Source organism: Coregonus clupeaformis, chromosome 20, assembly GCF_020615455.1.
Source record: "Coregonus clupeaformis isolate EN_2021a chromosome 20, ASM2061545v1, whole genome shotgun sequence".
NCBI classification, from domain to species: Eukaryota; Metazoa; Chordata; class Actinopteri; order Salmoniformes; family Salmonidae; genus Coregonus; species Coregonus clupeaformis.
In genome coordinates, this window is record NC_059211.1 from 63,524,735 (window position 1) to 63,547,275 (window position 22,541).

At 42.3% G+C, this 22,541-nt stretch overlaps 1 protein-coding gene across 1 annotated transcript; it reads right to left on the minus strand.

The window, feature by feature from the left end:
* Nucleotides 1-5,167: 5,167 nt before the first annotated feature.
* Nucleotides 5,168-8,768, minus strand: nfil3-3 (nuclear factor, interleukin 3 regulated, member 3). Its single transcript, XM_041867328.2, has 2 exons — nt 8,520-8,768; nt 5,168-7,585 (listed from the first exon to the last, which is right to left on the minus strand). Exon 2 carries the CDS (start codon nt 7,439-7,441, stop codon nt 6,176-6,178), a length of 1,266 nt encoding a protein of 421 aa, XP_041723262.1. The 5' UTR covers nt 7,442-7,585; nt 8,520-8,768; the 3' UTR covers nt 5,168-6,175.
* Between the last annotated feature and the right edge of the window lie 13,773 nt (nt 8,769-22,541).

Here is a 22,541-nt window from a genome sequence, read left to right on the forward strand (position 1 = left end):
ATCACACATTTAATAGAAGTGGTTATTCCCTCACATTTTCTCTAATACAATACTGCTGTCCATTTGATCTCCCATTTCAGAGTTATGAAAATGGGGGAAAATGGAATTACTTCTTATCATATTGCCTTTAAGCATTTTTGGATATATGGATTTTGTAAACTAACCGGTTGCACTGCAAGGGTGAAAGACACATGAACACAATCAAAATCCTTTTCTTCATAGACATCAAGCATCAAATAGTTTTGAGGACCCTTGAAGTCAACCAATATTGGCTGTTGTATTTACCTATTATTGCTTATTACTTGATGCCTGTCTCAACACACACACACAATGCCATTCTTCAATCTCATATGGTAATCTCTTCATTGCCTCCAATAAACATCCGACAAGTAGTGTTGAGTAGAGTGAGTTTCTATCTCTGTAAGACAAAAGAGGAGAGGTCATAAACTCAAGTGTGAATAGTATCGTTATCAGTGTCAGTAGAGCATTTAACCCGTTGCAATTTATGGACTATAGCATTGGTCAGCCCATGGTGCATTTACTCCAAAGTCCTCTGTGCTGGTTAGTCATTTTGCTTACTAACCCTACACACACAAAGAAGACAGGAGGGTATCTGACAGTAGATCTGACTGTATACTCCAATATCCAGTTGGAATCCATCCAATTCCAATGCCAATTCAAATGCTTTTTCTTGCCACTTTTTAGTGTGCATATGTTCATTAAAATAGGCCTAGACAGCAACAGTGTCCACCTGCAGTCAAATTCTTTCACAGTGTTGCATAATTGCTTTTACATATGCCATGGAGAAGCCCTTTTGGGAACATGGAATAGAGGAATCAATTGGAAAAGATTAAGAAAGAACAGATTCATATCCATCCCTTCTTCTACCCCCCTTTTCTTCCATTCCCCTCTCCCTCCCTCCCTCCCTCTCTCCTTCCATCCCCCTCTCCTTCTCTCACCCTCTCCTTCCCTCCCCCTCTCTTTGTTACCACACCACCGTCAGTCAGACAATCTTGGGGAGACGTTGGCCTTAAACTTGGTAGCTCCTACCCCCTCTACTCCGACAACAACCAACCCCCAACACAGAGCTGCGTCTGCTGCACAGTGTTCCCTTGGCAACCGTCATAGCCAGCGTCTGCCTAGCAACCAGCAACCAGACTGTCTGTATGGTCTATGGATTATAGGAATGGGGGTTGGTTGTAGACTAGACTAGAGGGAGGGGGACTGGGGTAGAGTAGACAAAACAACTGATGTGTATCTATTGGGCTATTCAGTGTTATTGTTAGGCAGGCGGGTCGAGTGGAGACAGACAGAGGTAGACTCAGTGAACTGGGGGGTTTCCATGTATGGAGTCCATGCCTGTCAAAAACAATATCTGGGGTGTCTCACTCACACTCTCCACGTTATCACCAGTTATCTCATACTCTGAGTGAAAAAGGAAAGAGAAGGAACGAGAAGAGAAAAATAACCAGAATATAAACATAATAACCCTATACCAGGAAATAGGTTAAATCTAAGTAACCAGGCTCACTGCTGATAAGGACTGGTGTGGCATGAGGCATGTGCTATGACAAAAACACTGTAGAGAGTCTACTACTCGATTTGAGAACCTCAATGGATATTTCTACTGTGGGTGAAGCGTTCTGCTAAAGAGAGTGCCGGATGCCACCTGGTGTTGGGTTTTGATCATTGAAGAACAACAGCTTCCAGACCTATTCTGTATGTAGCTCTGAATATCATAGAGCCAGTAGTGAACAATTAGGATCTCTTAGTCTATATGAAGAGTAGGCTCTAATACACTATCTTCATATCTCCTGTATCAGCGTCTCTCCCCCTCCCTCCTTTCACTTCCTTTCACTTCCTTACTTCTATCTACTCTTCTTCTCTCTACCCCTCCTCTACTTTCCTCTCCCTCTTTCTTCTCTAAGTCTTTCCTTCTCTCCATCCCGTTCATATTCAGGTCCAGAAGTGTGTCCTGACATGGGCCAATCAATATCCTGTCCTCTCCTTGAAGCTTAAAATAGCTTCTCCTCCTGCTGCTGCTGCTGACGTTGTCTCTCTGTGTGTGTGTGTGTGTGTTTGGTGTGTGTGTGTGTGTTTGTTCGGTGTGTGTGTGTGTGTTTGTTTGGTGTGTATGTGTGTATGTGATGCTGCTGCTGATGTGGTACATATGAGTCACTCAGAGATCCACTCTCTCCCCCCATCCCATCCCCATCACTGGACAGAGAGGGAGGCCAGATGATGCCCCAATCTCCTCCGAAACGAACTTGTTAATTTTGCATACTGTACCATTTTTGTCCATTATATTGTATTATATTGTATTGTATTGTAACACATTTGCACTGCCCATACTTTACCTTAATGTAAATATTGTAGAGATGCATTGTATCTACAGAACCCCTCCTTTCCCCCCCCTTTACCGCCTTGCTCTGTTCAGTTGTGTGCACTGCTGTGTCCTGCTACTGACCCTTAGTGCGTCACAGAGCTGCAGAAAGAGTGAGGGAGGGGAGAGAGAGGGATGGGAATGGAGGGAGGAGAGGGAGGTAGCGAGAGAGTGAGTAAGAAGAGAGAGGGGGGGAAGATAGAGAGGAGGGAGGTAAAGAGAGGTAGAGGGAGAACGAGATCACCCCTTCATCGTTGGTGAGAGAGAGAGAGAGAGAGTGAGAGAGAGAGAGAGAGAGAGAGAGAGAGAGAGAGAGAGAGAGAGAGAGAGAGAGAGAGAGAGAGAGAGAGAGAGAGAGAGAGAGAGAGAGAGAGAGAGAGAGAGAGAGAGAGAGAGAGAGAGAGAGAGAGAGAGAGAGAGAGAGAGAGAGAGCGAGAGCGAGAGATCATAAAAGGCTTCTGTAGCCCACTGGGGACCCTGCCTGTCTCATTAGGTTCAAGCACTCAAACAGTAGTCTATATATAGAGGGTTGGAAAAGAGCACCGTTATAGTCTATCACTGATGCAGAAAACACGAGCTGGGTGGGTAGGCTACTACAGTTGAAGTCGGAAGTTTACATACACTTAGGTTGGAGTCATTAAAACTCGTTTTTCAACCACTCCACAACTTTCTTGTTAACAAACCATAGTTTTGGCAAGTCGGTTAGGACATTTACTTTGTGCATGACACAAGTAATTTTTCCAACAATTGTTTACAGACAGATTATTTCACTTATAATTCACTGTATCACAATTCCAGTGGATCAGAAGTTTACTAAGTTGACTGTGCCTTTAAACAGCTTGGAAAATTCCAGAAAATGATGTCATGGCTTTAGAAGCTTCTGATAGGCTAATTGACATCATTTGAGTCAATTGGAGGTGTACCTGTGGATGTATTTCAAAGCCTACCTTCAAACTCAGTGCCTCTTTGCTTGACATCATGGGAAAATGAAAAGAAATCAGCCAAGACCTCAGAAAGAAATGTGTAGACCTCCACAAGTCTGGTTCATCCTTGGGAGCAATTTCCAAATGCCTGAAGGTACCACGTTCATCTGTACAAACAATAGTACGCAAGTATAAACACCATGGGACCACGCAGCGGTCATACCGCTCAGGAAGGAGACGCGTTCTGTCTCCTAGAGATGAATGTACTTTGCAAAAGACCTTGTGAAGATGCTGGAGGAAACAGGTACAAAAGTATCTATATCCACAGTAAAACGAGTCCTATATCGACATAACCTGAAAGGCCACTCAGCATGGAAGAAGCCACTGTACCAAAACCGCCATAAAAAAGCCAGACTACGGTTTGCAACTGCACATGGGGACTTTTACATTTGTACATTTTAGTCATTTAGCAGACGCTCTTATCCAGAGCGACTTCCAGTTAGTGAGTGCATTCATATATATATATTTTTTCATACTGGTCCCCTGTGGGAATTGAACCCACAACCCTGGCATTGCAAGCACCATGCTCTACCAACTGAGCTACACAGGCCTTTTTGGAGAAATGTCCTCTGGTCTGATGAAACAAAAACGGGACTTTTTGGAGAAATGTCCTCTGGTCTGATGAAACAAAAATAGAACTGTTTGGCCATAATGACCATCGTTATGTTTGGAGGAAAAAGGGGGATGCTTGCAAGCCGAAGAACACCATCCCAACTGTGAAGCATGGCGGTGGCAGCATCATGCTGTGGGGGTGCTTTGCTGCAGGAGGGACTGGTGCACTTCACAAAATAGATGGCATCATGAGGAAGGAAAATTATGTGGATATATTGAAGCAACATCTCAAGACATCAGTCAGGAAGTTAAAGCTTGGTCGCAAATGGGTCTTCCAAATGGACAATGACCCCAAGCATACTTCCAAAGTTGTGGCAAAATGGCTTAAGGACAACAAAGTCAAGGTATTGGAGTGGCCATCACAAAGCCCTGACCTCAAGCCTATAGAAAATTTGTGGGCAGAACTGAAAAGGCGTGTGTGAGCAAGGAGGCCTACAAACCTGACTCAGTTACACCAGCTCTGTCAGGAGGAATGGACCAAAATTCACCCAACTTATTGTGGGAAGCTTGTGGAAGGCTACCTGAAACATTTGACCCAAGTTAAACAATTTGAAGGCAATTCTACCAAATACTAATTGAGTGTATGTAAACTTCTGACCCACTGGGAATGTGATGAAAGAAATAAAAGCTGAAATAAATAATTCTCTCTATTATTATTCTGACATTTCACATTTTTAAAATAAAGTGGTGATCCTAACTGACCTGAGACAGGGAATTCTTACTAGGATTAAATGTCAGGAATTGTGAAAAACTGAGTTTACATACACCTTAGCCAAATACATTTAAACTTCCAACTTCAACTGTATATTTATAGTGGATGAGGTTATTTCCCTCCATTACAATGTAAAGCACTTAAACACTTCACTTGGAAAGGTGGTCGGTGTATACTGTGAATCCAATCCATTTAGATCACCTGTTAGTGATATATTTTGTGTTGATGGATTTTTATAATGCATGCTTTTAGCACAATAGAAACACATAGGTTTGTTTAGGAATACATCCTGTTTTTTTTACTCTCTATCTTGATCCCTCATATGACTCACTGGAGACTAATCTTCATGTGCTGCGAGAACACTTCATCTGAGTGTGTGGGGTCGTAACCACGTGTACAAGGCTACTAGTAGTGTCAGACTCACTGCCTTTAAAATAGACTGAATTAGTCACATAATAGACAGTCATAGACACAAAACACTGATTAGGAAAAACAGTTTATTTATTTACATGTACGTATATCACATTACTTACTGTTGAAATTAAAGAATATGTACATAGAATCTGTTATTTAAAAAAAATATGTTTTGCCAAATCTGTTTAAGACAAACTGTGTACAAACACATAGAGGTGAGGGATACCATGGCATACAGTAGCAGGATAATCGGACATGTAAAGTAATAATACAAACGGAATGGGTTTCCAAATGATCTATCTATGACATCAGTGTGTGTACTGCTGCATGTACTCATATTTACCAGTGTAATCCAGTGTTTTAAGACTGACCTGTTCAATAAAAGTCTCTAAAGAAAGAATGTGAAACTTTATCAAAGAAACAAGTCAGATCAGTGTAAAAAAAAATATATATATATAGAGTATTTCAGGTATCATACAAAAAAGTATGAAAATGTATGCACTCACTACTGTATATCGCCCTGGATAAGTGTGTCTGCTAAATTACTAAAAATAAAAATGTAAAAATGTGAATTATATAAGTTACCCATAAATGCTGTTTTATAGTACTGTAAATCAAACAGCGTATCCTGAAGTATTGGTTTTGACTGAATTGCTATTGTAACTGGTCTTTCCTGTGCTGGTGTGCTTTTATAGTGGTGAAGACCACTGTATTGTAGTATCTGGAGAATGTGTTATTGAAGTAGTGTTCAGGTTGTCATATGGTTCGTTCAGCTTCCTCACACTTGATAGGGGCTGTTTGCTTGAGATCAATGGGCAGTGCTGTGCTGTGGAAGTCAAGTTCAGCTGAGACCTGAGTCACAGTGAAAGTGTCCTGTGAGAGTCAACGTTCAGGTTGAAGTGAATGTAACTTTCACAGGGAAAGTGTCTTTGAGTCTATACCCCTTTCTCTCTATATTTCTCTCCCCCTCTCTCTCTGTTAAAGTTGCTCCATCTCCCTCTGTATTTAAATGTAAAATGTTAATGTAAAAATGTGTGTAAAGGGGAGGTCAAGAGTGTGTTCAACCTGATCTCAGACCAGTTTGGAGAGCAGCTGCTGAGAGAACAGTTTCTTGAGCTGGGCTACCTCCTGCGATAGAGAACTGAGCTGGGATTTGAGGGCGCCATTCTCCGCCACGTACTGGGTGTCTGTGGAGGTGGCAGTGGTGGGGCTGTGTGGAGAACCTCCAGAGGGGGGGTAGTGGTGCTGCTGATCATGCCCAGCACGGGCCTCCTCCCTGGGCCACGCAACCTGGCGCTCGCCCCTATGACTGTACCATCCAGCCTGGCTCCTCTGGATGTTTGGTCCGACTGTAGCTACAGGGCAAGGGCGTCTACTGTCAGGGGACCTTGCTGGTATCTCCCCACCTTCGCTACCTCCACCAGGCGTTTTGAAGCGGAGTTTGTGTGGTAGGCTAGAGTCCTGCCTGCCGTGGTACTGTCCTTCGGCCTCCAGCGAGGCGTGAGGCTCATACCCCCCCTGCTCCTCCACCATTCTGGGGGAAGTTCGGCTGTGGTCCCCTAGTCCATCGTCAAAGAATACAGGGCTGCCAATGTTGGAGCTTCCAGGGGAGAAACCAGAGTCCTCGGATATACTACTGCCCACGTCACGCCCTGCTGGCAGCCCAGTTCCTCTCACCCCGTATGGGGATGAGTGGTGGGGATGGTGGAGGTGGAGGTGGTGGGAGGTGGCAGTGTTATGGGGGTAGGAACCATCACCGTGGGGTAGGTAGTACCTCGGTTCAAGATGGTTAGGTGGAGGCACGGACAGCGGCATTATGGCCACGTCAGAGGGGTCCTTGACTAGGCCAAAGCGGAACTTGAGGGCCAGGAGTTCTGCCCTTAGCCGGGCGTTCTCCTCCAACAACCCCAGAACCCTCGTCTCCAGGACCATGTCGTTGGCGCGTCGTTTTTCACGCGACCGTTTCGCCGCCTCGTTGTTCTTCTTTCTCTTATCCCAGTAGCCGTCGTCCTTCTTCTCATCGGGAGTGAACTCGCGTTTGCGGCGCAGAGCGCTGTTGCTATCGTCAAAGTCGTCGTCACTGTTGTTAGCGATAGCATTAGCGTTAGCATGGTTAGCGGTGGCGGCTAGGCTTTCTTTCCGCTTCAGGGCGGAGGTGCAGCCCAGTAGGGAACGGGCTAGCTGGCTGCTGGAGGTCAGGATGGAGACCGCCTCGTCAGTGAAGGACATTGCCCCGCTCAGAGGCCTTGGGTCCAGGCCTTCCAGTCCCAACAGATGGGAGGGACCACCAGACACATCCTGGAGGATGCTACTGGTGGGTCTAGTATGGTCTTTCATGCTTGGTGTGATAAGGTAACTGCCAAACTCATAGATTGTGTGCTTGAGCTTTGTTTAAGAGCTCACTTTAGAAATACACTCACTGGTTGTTCTGATAATGATGCTGGCTCCGAGTGGCTGTGATTCACGTTGCAATGCCACCATCTAGTGGACAGAGAGAGAAAAGGCAGCGAGGAGGTTAGTGACATTTGAGTAAACCTTATGTAAATTCAACACAATGTTATATATTTACATTTACATTACATTTTAGTCATAGCTCCAAACATTCCTGTAGTGTACAGTGTACTGAACAGATGCACATAGATGGTTAACACTCACATATTTCTCATTATGAAAAACATCCCTAAGCAATTCCATTTTGCGACATGGCAGAAGGACATCAGCAATTTGATAATGAAAGTAAGTTCCTCATTTGTACAGAATATTCTATCCTATTCTATTAATTATATATTGACTATAAATGTATATGCAATACATTCCTAAATGTTTTATTGGGATGAGGGAATTTTCAACGAATGTCAAACACAAGGCTACTCGCCTATAATAATAATTATATGCTACTCGCCTATAGCCTATAAGCCTATAGCCTATAATAGAGGTTGTGCAAAGGAATCCAGTGAACTTTCTGTAAATTCAACAGTAGGCTGAATACTGTAGTTTTCACAGCAACAGTCTTTAACAACTATATGCTCTCACACACAGTCTGGACAAGTTCGACTAAGTGCACCCAGTGAGAGGCCAGCCCCAAGGCTTGTAATCATTTCCTCGCGTTACGCAACGTTACAGAGAGGAACATTCCATGCGCGCATGCATGATTTTACCCCGTGTCCCCGAGATACAGCACCCGTGGATGAGAACGGAGGCAGCATAAGCAGCATAACTGACGATCGAACAGGGGAGTCGTGAAACTTTATCTAGTTTTGATATGCTGCCTAGTGCCTACTCCTAACTTTCCCTATCCATCTTAAATAACTAGTTCAGAACCACACACAATACAAATCTTAAAAAACACATTTTAGTCACATTTCTATATAACATAATAAATCAGCATTTTCTTTTCCATTTGTGATTATGTTACCTGTCAGTGAAATAGCCAAATGAAGTTCCTCTTCTTCATGTAAATCTCCTCCAAAGTGCTTCAAAGTGTTCGGAAATGGCCACAATGTTATTAGAAAGACTGTATATGCTCAATTGATTGGGTGATAGGGCGCGTCTCTCACCACTGTTCGCCACGCGCTTGTGTTCTGCTCAGCGAACACTGCCGCTACTCATATTTGTTTCTTCACCCAGTATAGGTTCAACTAGGGTTGTATCCTCACCTCGCCTGAACCCGCGTCCTCAGCCTATAGAATAGAACCACCACGGATGGAACGCAAAGCCGCCTCCCCCTCCGCCTCGTGCCAATGCGCCATCCAGTCACAGCAGCGCGAGCCTATCCGCTTTCAGCTGCTACGCGTCACACACTATTTTTCTCACCCCAATCCACCTCTCTCTCGCTCTTGCTCATTCTCTCTCGCTCTGATTTTCAACCATGTTTTCAACATCTTTGATCAAATTACTGTATGTTAATGTCTCCAAATAAGTTGCAAATCCAGTCCACCATCTCTCCAAATATCAATTTGCAAGACATTAACTGATAATATGCCTATTTTTAAATAATTAGATTAAATACCTACATGTACAACAGCATGTATTGGATTCTGGTTTTACAGGTATAGATGTCTCATGATGTCTGTCCATACACTTCCAATCCCTCATGGTGATTGGCCTGAGAGCTCTCTCCTGAACTGGGATGCCCACTGACTCAGTGTTCCACATGGAACTCAACTGAACTTTACATTTATCCATCCATCCATGGAATTCACCTCCATGTGTAATATATGGAGCATATCTTACTAGCACTGATTTGAATGATAGCTGCTTTATTGAGGATAGTTTATGACTGCAATGACTGTAAATGTGGTTGTCTTGGCTACCTTAGTTGAATGCACTGATGGTAAATCGCTCTGGATAAAAGTGTGTCTGTTAAATTACCAAAATATTCCAAATATGTACAAATTACTATTTGTTATTTATTTATACAGTTTATGTTATGAATGGAATTTACATTTACATTTAAATTTGACCTGTTGACAGAATATAAATAAAATCAAATAACATTTTATTGGTCACATACACATATTTAGCAGATGTTATTGCGGGTGTAGCGAAATGCTTGTGTTCCTAGCTCCAACAGTGCAGTAGAACAGTGGCTTGCAAAAGTATTCACCCCCCTTGGCATTTTTCCTATTTTGTTGCCTTACAACCTGGAATTAAAATTGATTTTTTGGGGGTTTGTATCATTTGATTTACACAACATGCCTTCAACTTTGAAGATGCAAAATATTTTTTCTTGTGAAACAAACAAGAAATAAGACAAAAAAACAGAAAACTTGAGCGTGCATAACTATTCACCCCCCCCAAAGTCAATACTTTGTAGAGCCACCTTTTTCAGCAATTACAGCTGCAAGTCTCTTGGGGTATGTCTCTATAAGCTTGGCACATCTAGCCACTGGGATTTTTGCCCATTCTTCAAGGCAAAACTGCTCCAGCTCCTTCAAGTTGGATGGGTTCCGCTGGTGTACAGCAATCTTTAAGTCATACCACAGATTCTCAATTGGATTGAGGTCTGGGTTTTGACTAGGCTATTCCAAGACATTTAAATGTTTCCCCTTATACCACTGCTTTAGCAGTATGCTTAGGGTCATTGTCCTGCTGGAAGGTGAACCTCCGTCCCAGTCTCAAATCTCTGGAAGACTGAAACAGGTTTCCCTCAAGAATTTCCCAGTATTTAGCGCCATACATCATTCCTTCAATTCTGACCAGTTTCCCAGTCCCTGCCAATGAAAAACATCCCCACAGCATGATGCTGCCACCACCATACTTCACTGTGGGGATGGTGTTCTCGGGGTGATGAGAGGTGTTGGGTTTGCGGCAGACATAGCGTTTTCCTTGATGGCCAAAAAGCTCAATTCTAGTCTCATCTGACCAGAGTACCTTCTTCCATATGTTTGGGGAGTCTCCCACATGCCTTTTGGCAAACACCAAACGTGTTAGCTTATTTTTTTCTTTAAGCAATGGCTTTTTTCTGGCCACTCTTCCGTAAAGCCCAGCTCTGTGGAGTGTATGGGTTAAAGTGGTCCTATGGACAGATACTCCAATCTCCGCTGTGGAGCTTTGCCGCTCCTTCAGGGTTATCTTTGGTCTCTTTGTTGCCTCTCTGATTAATGCCCTCCTTGCCTGGTCCGTGAGTTTTGGTGGGCGGCCCTCTCTTGGCAGGTTTGTTGTGGTGCCATATTCTTTCAATTTTTAAATAATGGATTTAATGGTGCTCCATGGGATGTTCAAAGTTTCGGATATTTTTTTATAACCCAACCCTGATCTGTACTTCTCCACAACTTTGTCCCTGACCTGTTTGGAGAGCTCCTTGGTCTTCATGGTGCCGCTTGCTTGGTGGTGCCCCTTGCTTAGTGGTGTTGCAGACTCTGGGGCCTTTCAGAACAGGTGTATATATACTGAGATCATGTGACAGATCATGTGACACTTAGATGGCACACAGGTGGACTTTATTTAACTAATTATGTGACTTCTGAAGGTAATTGGTTGCACCAGATGTTATTTAGGGGCTTCATAGCAAAAGGGGTGAATACATTTGCACGCACCACTTTTCCGTTATTAATTTTTTAGAATTTTTTTAAACAAGTTCTGTTTTTCATTTCACTTCACCAATTTGGACTATTTTGTGTATGTCCATTACATGAAATCCAAATAAAAATCCATTTAAATTACAGGTTGTAATGCAACAAAATAGGAAAAACGCCAAGGGGGATGAATACTTTTGCAAGGCACTGTATCTAACAATTCACAACAATATACACAAATCTAAAAGTAAAAGAATGGAATTAAGAAATATATCAATATTAGGACGAGCATATAAATATTAGAACGAGCAAATATACAGACAGACTATACAGACAGAATGTAGACCGAGGAATGGACACATAGTCTATATACAGTATATACAATATAGATACAGTAAACAGTAAACACAGAACAACACATAATAATAATAATAATAGAGTATGTAAAATGGGTTCAATTCGGGTTATAACAGATTCCCAATGCTGTCTATAATCTTCATTTCTTGGGATCACCAATCGCATTAGGCTGGCTAGTCTGAAAGGTGATTTTTGAATTGGACCAAAGGCAACACAGGCTAGCCTACCTAGTTAGGAAGTTCACGGATGTAGGTAACACAATGTGCTCTGGCTGGTCTAGTGGTAATGACGCAGCATCTGCCACACATCTACAGTGTTGGTATAGGTCTGAATCCGGCCTACTGCCCTTTGACACAACCTCTCTCTATCTTTCCCCCACTGTCATCCTCTCTCTATCTGTTAAAACAAATCAGAAAATACCTTACAAAAACATAAGTTCAGCTTAACTTAGCTGAACTTTCACAACTAAGCTACTTTGTGTTGTTATCTAGCCTATAATCCTTCCTTCCAAGAATTATCTTTCATGGAATTCACTTTCATAAAAACTACACAAGCATGTATAATACATATGTACATATACATACTACATTTACAGAAAGCAAAAGTGCAACTGCTATTTGTTATTAATTTACTATACTATATTGTTATTTTATATGTTACATGTAAACATGTAATCATGGCATGTACACTTTGCAATTGTCTTTCAATGAAAATGAGTATGTCTACTGAAGGATTGCACAGATGGAGCCATTCAATGGTCCTCAGATTAGCTTTCAATACAGCTACCTCAGGTTGTTATCCAGCCTATCAAACCTCCAGGGAAATCACTTTCATAGTATGTATAGGCTACATGTACATCATGGACTCATGGGTTGACGTACCATAGTAAACGTACATTTGCCCCATCAATTTCGTATGATATGTTACGTCCTCCAATTTGTTTTGGCTAACGTTAGCTAGGTGGCTAATGTTGCTAGGCTAGGGTTTAGGGTTAAGGTTAGGGTTAGGGGTTAAGTTTAGGGTTAGGGGTTAGGGTTAGGGGTTAGCTAACATGCTAAGTAGTTGCAAAGTAGTTAAAAAGTAGTAAGCAGTTGAAAGGTTGCTAATTAGCTAAAATGCTAAAGTTGTCCGAGATGTGATTCGAACACACAACCTTTGGGTTGCTAGACGCTCGCGTTAAACGCCAACTCATCCACTCCGACCAACCTCCCTCCTTTAGTTGTAGCTTAAAGGGATATTTCACCCAAATTACCAAATTATATGTTTGTTTCCTTACCCTGTACGCAGTCTATGGACAAGGTATGACAGCAATCCATGATTTGGTTTAGTTTCCCTGGCACTGTTTTCAAATGCTAATGTTTTAGCATTTGTGGCACGAAACCCATTCAAGTCACGGTACCGAAAGTAGCATTTTTTGCCCATCATGTTCAAAAAATCTATAAATGACTTTTTGAGCACAATCAATTTTAAGTACATTCAGATTATTTAGACATGATGCACGAAAAAATTATATCGGTACAATGACATTCATGGAATTTGTGCCACTAATGCTAAAACATTAGCATTTGGAAAATGATGCCAGGTAAAATAAAACCAAAGCATTGATTGCTGTCATACCATGTCTAGACTGCTTACAGGGTAAGGAAACCAATGTGTCATTTTGTAATTTGGGTATACTATCCTTTTAAATAACCTTCTTTCTTATGTAACCAAACATAACATATCATACTAATTGCAAGGGAACAAATTTACATTTACTATGTTACGTCTATTCTGAAAGGCCAGGCTGACATATATAGTACATAAGCATTTAGTACATGTGTAGTACATATGAATTGGTACAAATGTACATTTACTATGTCTTTGGTGTCGCTATAGGTTTGAATCTGGCTTACTGCCCTTTGACACAACCTCTTTCCATCTTTCCCCACTGTCATCCTCTCTCTATCTGTTCAATAAAATCAGAAAATACTTTTAAAAAACATATATTACCAAAAAATTGCTGAACCTTCACAACTAAACTACTTTGTGTTGTTATCCAGACTATAATCCTTCCTTCCAAGAATTCACTTTCATGGAATTCACTTTCATAAAAAGTAAACAAGCATGTATAATACATACACATGCAACTGCTATTTGTTATTAATTTACTATACTGTAATGCTATTGTATATGTTACATGTAAACATGTAATCCTGGAATGTACAGTACCAGTCAAAGGTTTGGACACACCTACTCATTCCAGGGTTTTTCTTTATTTGTACTATTTTCTACATTGTAGAATAATAGTGAAGACATCAAAAATATGAAATAACACATATGGAATCATGTAGTAACCAAAAAAGTGTTAAACAAATCAAAATATATTTTATATTTGAGATTCTTCAAAGTAGCCACCTTTTGACTTGATGACAGCTTTGCACACTCTTGTCATTCTCTCAACCAGCTTCACCTGGAATGCTTTTCCAACAGTCTTGAAGGAGTTCCCACATATGCTGAGCATTTGTTGGCTGCTTTTCCCTCACCCTGCCGTCCGACTCATCCCAAACCATCTCAATTTGGTTGAGGTCGGGTGATTGTGGAGGCCAGGTCATCTGATGCAGCACTCCATCACTCTCCTCCTTGGTAAAATAGCCCTTACACAGCCTGGAGGTCATTCAGTCTATCATCCCTATAGGGAAATTACTTTCATATAGTACACACATGCAAGATGTGGGAAGCAAAATGCAATTACTATTTGTTATTCATTTACTATACTTGTATGTACAGCGTTAGACAACGTTAGACACGGACACGAATGATCTGCTTGGCGTGTTGACACACTGGTGATTTGTTGTGGCCGAGTATTGGTGCTAAACCGTGTTGTTGGAGGCTGGCATGCTAGTCGGCTGTATCGTCATAGGATTCGGTGCCCTGGACGGTTTTTACGGAAGAATACTGTACCAAGTTAGCTAGCTGAATAAACTAAGCTAGTCTATTCCTAGAAAACATTGAACCGCTGTAGTTTACAACAATTATAGTTTCTGAGGTGGAAGTTGGGAGAGTTATATTTGGGTGTTTCAGTGTAACGTAAGTGAGGGAGGCCCCGCTCTCTCGCTTTCCCAGATGTTTAGTTCATTTCATTCCGATATCCTTTGCATTATTGTAGCCATTTTCTGTAGCCTGTCAACTATGTGTCTGTCTATCCCTGTTCTCCCCTCTCCGCACAGGCTATACAAACGCCTCACACCGCGTGGCTGCTGCCACTCTAACCTGGTGGTCCCTGCACGCACGACCCACGTGGAGTTCCAGGTCTCCGGCAGCCTCTGGAACTGCCGTTCTGCGGCCAACAAGGCAGAGTTAATCTCAGCCTATGCTACCCTCCAGTCCCTCGACTTCTTGGCGCTGACGGAAACATGGATTACCACTGAAAACACTGCTACTCCTACTGCTCTCTCCTCGTCTGACCATGTGTTCTCGCATACCCCGAGAGCATCTGGTCAGCGGGGTGGTGGCACAGGAATCCTCATCTCTCCCAAGTGGACATTCTCTCTTTTTCCCCTGACCCATCTGTCTATCTCCTCATTTGAATTCCATGCTGTCACAGTCACTAGCCCATTCAAGCTTAACATCCTTATCATTTATCACCCTCCAGGTTCCCTTGGAGAGTTCATCAATGAGCTTGACGCCTTGATAAGTTCCTTTCCTGAGGATGGCTCACCCCTCACAGTTCTGGGTGACTTTACACAAGGCGTATTGCCTGCCAACTGTTGAAGTGTACCTATGATAAAAATTACAGACCTCTACATGCTTTGTAAGTAGGAAAACCTGCAAAATCGGCAGTGTATCAAATACTTGTTCTCCCCACTGTACTTATAACTGGCAGAGTGACGAGCCCTCTCTCTCTCTCTCTCTCTCTCTCTCTCTCTCTCTCTCTCTCTCTCTCTCTCTCTCTCTCTCTCTCTCTCGATGCTTTATTGGCATGAAAAATCAATATTGCCAATGCAACAATTTATACAATAGACATTGTAATAAAATAATAAAGAATAACAAATAATAATATAAAATGGTAGTAAATAATAATAATAACAAATAAAGAAAATAACAACAATAAAATGGTAACAGTCAATAGTAGAAATATAATAAATAGAAAAGGCTAAATATGTTCAAACATCTCTCTCTCCCTTTCTCTCTCTCTCTCACCCCTTCGCCTCTCTGTCTGTCCCATGTCTGCCCACTCCGAGGAAATACACTAATGCTCCCGCGTGTTTAGAGTAACAGGATCTATTGGAGCTGGAAGGACACAAAAAAAGCAAGCCAATATGCTGGATGTTATTATCATCAAGGCTATCTACGTGTACTGTAGTGTGTGTCAATAAATGAATTAGCTATGGGCAATGTACTGTACATTATATGTACAGTATGATCTGTATATGATGTTATGTCTACGGACAGCATATTTACATACAGATTAATTAATTATGTGTCCTAGACAATTTCCCCCCTTGGGGACAATACATTTGATCTGATCCTATCTTGTTTATCCAGTGTAGGCTACACTCTCCTAGACCATTTAGAATACAGTATGTGTGTTATTTTTTTTACACGTTTCCTTCCTGTACTGTTCTCAGATGAGATGGGTTCTCGTTGCCAAGAAAAACGTCTGGTGGAAGCATACGATTACACTCAGATGTGGATGGGAATACTATTTACAGTGGGGGAAAAAAGTATTTAGTCAGCCACCAATTGTGCAAGTTCTCCCACTTAAAAAGATTAGAGAGGCCTGTAATTTTCATCATAGGTACACGTCAACTATGACAGACAAATTGAGAAAAAAAAATCCAGAAAATCACATTGTAGGATTTTTAATGAATTTATTTGCAAATTATGGTGGAAAATAAGTATTTGGTCACCTACAAACAAGCAAGATTTCTGGCTCTCACAGACCTGTAACTTCTTCTTTAAGAGGCTCCTCTGTCCTCCACTCATTACCTGTATTAATGGCACCTGTTTGAACTTGTTATCAGTATAAAAGACACCTGTCCACAACCTCAAACAGTCACACTCCAAACTCCACTATGGCCAAGACCAAAGAGCTGTCAAAGGACACCAGAAACAAAATTGTAGACCTGCACCAGGCTGGGAAGACTGAATCTGCAATAGGTAAGCAGCTTGGTTTGAAGAAATCAACTGTGGGAGCAATTATTAGGAAATGGAAGACATACAAGACCACTGATAATCTCCCCCGTGGGGTCAAAATGATCACAAGAACGGTGAGCAAAAATCACAGAACCACACGGGGGGACCTAGTGAATGACCTGCAGAGAGCTGGGACCAAAGTAACAAAGCCTACCATCAGTAACACACTACGCCGCCAGGGACTCAAATCCTGCATTGCCAGATGTGTCCCCCTGCTTAATCCAGTACATGTCCAGGCCCGTCTGAAGTTTGCTAGAGTGCATTTGGATGATCTAGAAGAGGATTGGGAGAATGTCATATGGTCAGATGAAACCAAAATATAACTTTTTGGTAAAAACTCAACTCGTCGTGTTTGGAGGACAAAGAATGCTGAGTTGCATCCAAAGAACACCATACCTACTGTGAAGCATGGGGGTGGAAACAACATGCTTTGGGGGTGTTTTTCTGCAAAGGGACCAGGACAACTGATCCGTGTAAAGGAAAGAATGAATGGGGCCATGTATCGTGAGATTTTGAATGAAAACCTCCTTCCATCAGCAAGGGCATTGAAGATGAAACGTGGCTGGGTCTTTCAGCATGACAATGATCCCAAACACACCTCCCGGGCAACGAAGGAGTGGCTTCGTAAGAAGCATTTCAAGGTCCTGGAGTGGCCTAGCCAGTCTCCAGATCTCAACCCCATAGAAAATCTTTGGAGGGAGTTGAAAGTCCGTGTTGCCCAGCGACAGCCCCAAAACATCACTGCTCTAGAGGAGATCTGCATGGAGGAATAGGCCAAAATACCAGCAACAGTGTGTGAAAACCTTGTGAAGACTTACAGAAAACGTTTGACCTGTGTCATTGCCAACAAAGGGTATATAACAAAGTATTGAGAAACTTTTGTTATTGACCAAATACTTATTTTCCACCATAATTTGCAAATAAATTCATTAAAAATCCTACAATGTGATTTTCTGGATTTTTTTTCTCATTTTGTCTGTCATAGTTGACGTGTACCTATGATGAAAATTACAGGCCTCTCTCATCTTTTTAAGTGGGAGAACTTGCACAATTGGTGGCTGACTAAATACTTTTTTCCCCCACTGTATACAATCCCAGTTGTGAAACTATGGTAAAGAACAGAGTCAGGGTTGGGTTCTATACGATCTCATCTCATTCAATTCAATAATGCATTGCATTGAATCACCAGTCAAGAATAGGTTACTTTTCCAATCTGTTCATAGTCAGTAATTTAATTTCCAAGAAATGTCGTAGTATACATGATTAGTCCCTAACCTTGATGTAGGCAGACAACATAATAATATGATGGTTGCATATTATGTGCTTCTTTTAGTCTTCCATTGAACATAACAAGCAGAGACTTCTTAGAAGTGATTTGATAACCACAATTGGCCCGGGCATCTAAGGATAACTAGATTAGATATAATACATAATCCTGTATTCCGCTTTCCCATTCACCACAGTGGTTCACCATGGGGTCTGCAGTTCTTAAGAAACGTTTCACAACAGAATCGGAGTAAAGAATATGCCCCCAGGTCAACCATGTTTAACCTACCTGTGTCGGACTACAGTGATGGCGACCTGGGTCACTGTCCTTATACACACTGTTTGGAGATGACCTCAAACTACAGGTGTCCAAACAGAGGCAAAGGGCGAGAGAGGGGTCCCTGGTTACCTTGAAAACATGTGCCTACCAGACAGACAGACAGACAGACAGAAGTGGAATCCCCCTGATTAAGCACATGATGGTCTTATCATTCTTACTGTATCAGTCAACACATGTATTTAGATGTTATTATTTTCTATATTTCCCATAACCGCATCGATATCATGTTATTCCAACTAGAAAATGACATTTACTGAAGTAAATGTGGTGTGCTTGCTAGTCTTGAAGTATTTATGGTTGTGAAATAGTAGTAGCAGTAGCAGGAGTGGTAGTGGTAGTGGTAGTCGTAGTAGTAGTAGTAGTAGCGGTAGTAATAGTAGTGGTAGTAGTATTAGTTGTAGTAGTAGTAGTGGTAGTAGTAGTGGTAGTGACGGTAGTAGTAGTAATGGTAGTAATAGGGTTTTCATAGGCTATGTGTTAGTTATAGTGATCTATTTTTGGGTGGTTTGTAGGTGTGGACTTCTTATAGTGGGCTAGTATAGTAGGCTATAGGTACACCACCCGGTTCACCTAAATTGTTCACTTTTATAGACAGTGAGTCAAGTCACGTGGCCGTGACTTGCCATATAAAGCAGGCAGACAGACACCGAGGCATTCAGTTACTGTTCGACTGAACATTAGAATGGGCAAAACTAGTGACCTAAGCGACTTTGAGCGTGGTATGATCGTCGGTGCCAGGCACAACGGTTCCAGTATCTCAGAAACGGCCGGCCTCCTGGCCTTTTCACGCACGTCTAGGGTTTACCGAGAATGGTGCGACAAACAAAAAACATCCAATCAGCGGCAGTCCTGTGGGTGAAAACAGCGGTCGAAGGAGAATGGCAAGAATCATGCAAGCTAACAGGCGGCCCACAAACAGGCAAATAACAGCGCAGTACAACAGTGGTGTGCAGAACGCCATCTCGGGAACGCACAACTCGTCTGTCCTTGTCACGGATGGGCTATTGCAGCAGATGACCACACCGGGTTCCACTCCTATCAGCTAAAAACAGGAAGAAGCGGCTCCAGTGGTAATGCCATCACCAACACAGGACCATTGAGGAGTGAAAAAACGTTGCCTGGTCTGACGAATCCCGGTTCCTGTTGCGTCATGCTGATGGTAGAGTCAGGATTTGAGTCCATGGCCCCATCCTGCCTGGTGTCAACGGTACATGCTGGTGGCGGTGGTGTAATGGTGTGGGGAATATCTTCCTGGCAGACGTTAGGTCCCTTCATACCAATTGAGCAACAATTCCATGCCCGAAGACTTCAGGCTGTTGCGGAGGCAAAGGGGGGTCCAACCCAGTACTTGATGGGTGTAACTTATAAACTGGCCACTGAGTGTAGTTTGAATGGCGTTTCTAGCTTAAACGGTTGAGAATGAGTAACAGTCCAAACTTTTACCATGTTAACCTAAGGCCAATTAAATGCATTGGGATTAATGCAAATATGGTTTTAGCGTGAAAAGTATAAGTAGTATCAAAACAGTTTTTTTTGTAAGCACACTAACCCATGGTAGTCTGGATGATTTAAAGTTGTTTTGTTGTTGGTAGCTTCTACGGTTTTGGAGCTAGAGGTTCCAGCAGAATAATAATAAGTAGTATGAACAGGTTCTAAAGTTGTGCTCTTCTTTCAGCAAGCACACCTAACTAGAGGTCATACCAGACTAGAACAAAACAATGGACTTCTTTGTACTAGGACGTCTGAGAAACAGCATGAAAAAATGTATCATTACATGGATAGCTATAAGGCATCAAACAAGAGGTAATATGAGGTACGCGCACACACACACACACACACACACACACACACACACACACACACACACACACACACACACACACACACACACACACACAGGCAAGTGACTAATTCACCCAAAGGTTCATGCTGGGCCATGTCAATATACATTATACATGAAGCGATGCGCAGAGAAAAAGAGGGCAAACAGATTAAGAGAGAGCGATGGAGAAAAAAAGGAGAGTGGGAAAGCAATGGGAGGGGGGCTGGTGCTATTATGTAAGGCCTCTACAGAGAGAGAGAGAGAGAGAGAGAGAGAGAGAGAGAGAGAGAGAGAGAGAGAGAGAGAGAGAGAGAGAGAGAGAGAGAGAGAGAGAGAGAGAGAGAGAGAGAGAGAGAGAGAGAGAGAGAGAGAGAGAGAGAGAGAGAGAGAGAGAGAGAGAGAGAGGTTCTGGTCGGCTGAGGTTAGCTACTCGGAATAAGGAGGAATGGGGAGTGAGAGAGAGAGAGAGAGAGAGAGAGAGAGGGAAGGGAGAGAGAGAGAGAGAGGGGGAAGGTAGAGGGAGAGAGAGAGGGGGAAGAGAGAGGGGGAAGGGAGAGAGAGAGGGAGAGTGAGGTTAGTTACTCAGAATAAGGAGGAATGTGGGGCTAACGCCTAATGATTCATTTAATAATGTGACAACATCCACGTCCATATAGATTCTACATCACACCAAGCTGTCCCCAGTTACACTGCAGTGTGTATGGCTGGTCCTTATACTGTTAGTCATTCATTAAGTCTGTGTGTGTGTGTCTGTGTGTGCGTGCGTGTGTGTGTGCGTGTGTGTGTATAGGATGGAAGGAATAGCATATTTTCACCAACACAGTCAAGGTCTATTTCCCGTTCTTCCATAGTACCTTTCAGAGGATGTTAGGAATCCCTCAAAAACAAATAGAAGGATTTTATGGGCAATCAGTCATGTCGGAAATGTTTTTGAGGTTTTGCCAAGGTAAGAACAGCAAACATAACATGATGAATGATACTGTACAGTCATTTAGTCCAATGAGAATTTAAAAAACGTTATTTATCCCCGTGGGTCAACTACTTTGGCCACGTGAGAGTCAGCAGCAACAACAACAACAACAACAAGAACAACAACAGTAACAACAACATAACACAACTGACATACTACACAAGTATATTTAAACTGTATGTAGCTCTGTCCTTGTGATGTTCCTGACCATGTAGCTCATGTGTGGACCCCAGGAAGAGTAGCTGCTGCTTCAACAACAGCTAATGGGGATCCTAATAAAATCCTAAAATCCTATCTCAATGATCTGATTGGGAATACTAGAGCACTCAATGCTATGTAAAGGGAATAGACCATGGTTGCATCTGAAATTGCACCCTATTCCCTATATAGTGCACAACTTTTGACTAGAGCCCTTGGCAGCAACTAATGGGGATCCATAATAAATACAAATACAAAATACACTATATAGGGAATAGGATGCCATTTTAAACACACATAAGTGTTCATTGTGGATACATTCTTAATGCTATGATGGTAATAACTGAGATGAAGGGAAGTCCACACTACGTACTATGTGTTTAACTTTGTACCCTACTGCCTATAAAGCTACGTGTTCAAAGTACAGCACGTGTGTACATTAACACTGAGGTTAAGTAAGGTACGGTTGCGATAGTGTCATGTAATCACAGGTCAATACAACTACAGTGTGTGTGTGTGTGTTGGGGGGCGGGGGGTGTACTGTAGCATGTTTGCACAATAAGGTCACGCTTTGACTAACCTCAAACCAAGGGGACAGTAACAGACACACACAGTCATACAGCAATTTAAAGTGTACATTAGCTTTGAGGGCAGTTGGAAAGTGAGGGGAGTTGGAAAGTCTTGTATGACTCAGTAGGTGGTTAGCAGTTCACAGAGGAGACTAGTAAGCGTCTCACCCCTCCCTCTCTCTTTCTCTTCATCCCTCTCTCCTTCCATCCCTCTCTCCTTCTTTCTGTTTCTCCTAACCCTAAAACTCACTGTAAAAATACTCACTGGGTAAGGGCTTCTAATTAAGCATTTCATGGTAAAGTCTACACCTGTTGTATTCGGCGCATGTGACAAACACAATTTCATTTGACTCTCCCTCCATCCCTCGACCCCTCTCTTTCCCTCACCCCTTTCAAATCAAATCAAATCAAATCAAATTTTATTGGTCACATGCGCCGAATACAACAGGTGCAGACATTACAGTGAAATGCTTACTTACAGCCCTTAACCAACAGTGCATTTATTTTAAACAAAAAAAGTAAGAATAAAACAACAACAAAAAAAGTGTTGAGAAAAAAAGAGCAGAAGTAAAATAAAGTGACAGTAGGGAGGCTATATATACAGTAAAATAAAGTGACAGTAGGGAGGCTATATATACAGTAAAATAAAGTGACAGTAGGGAGGCTATATATACAGGGGGGTACCGTTGCAGAGTCAATGTGCGGGGGCAACGGCTAGTT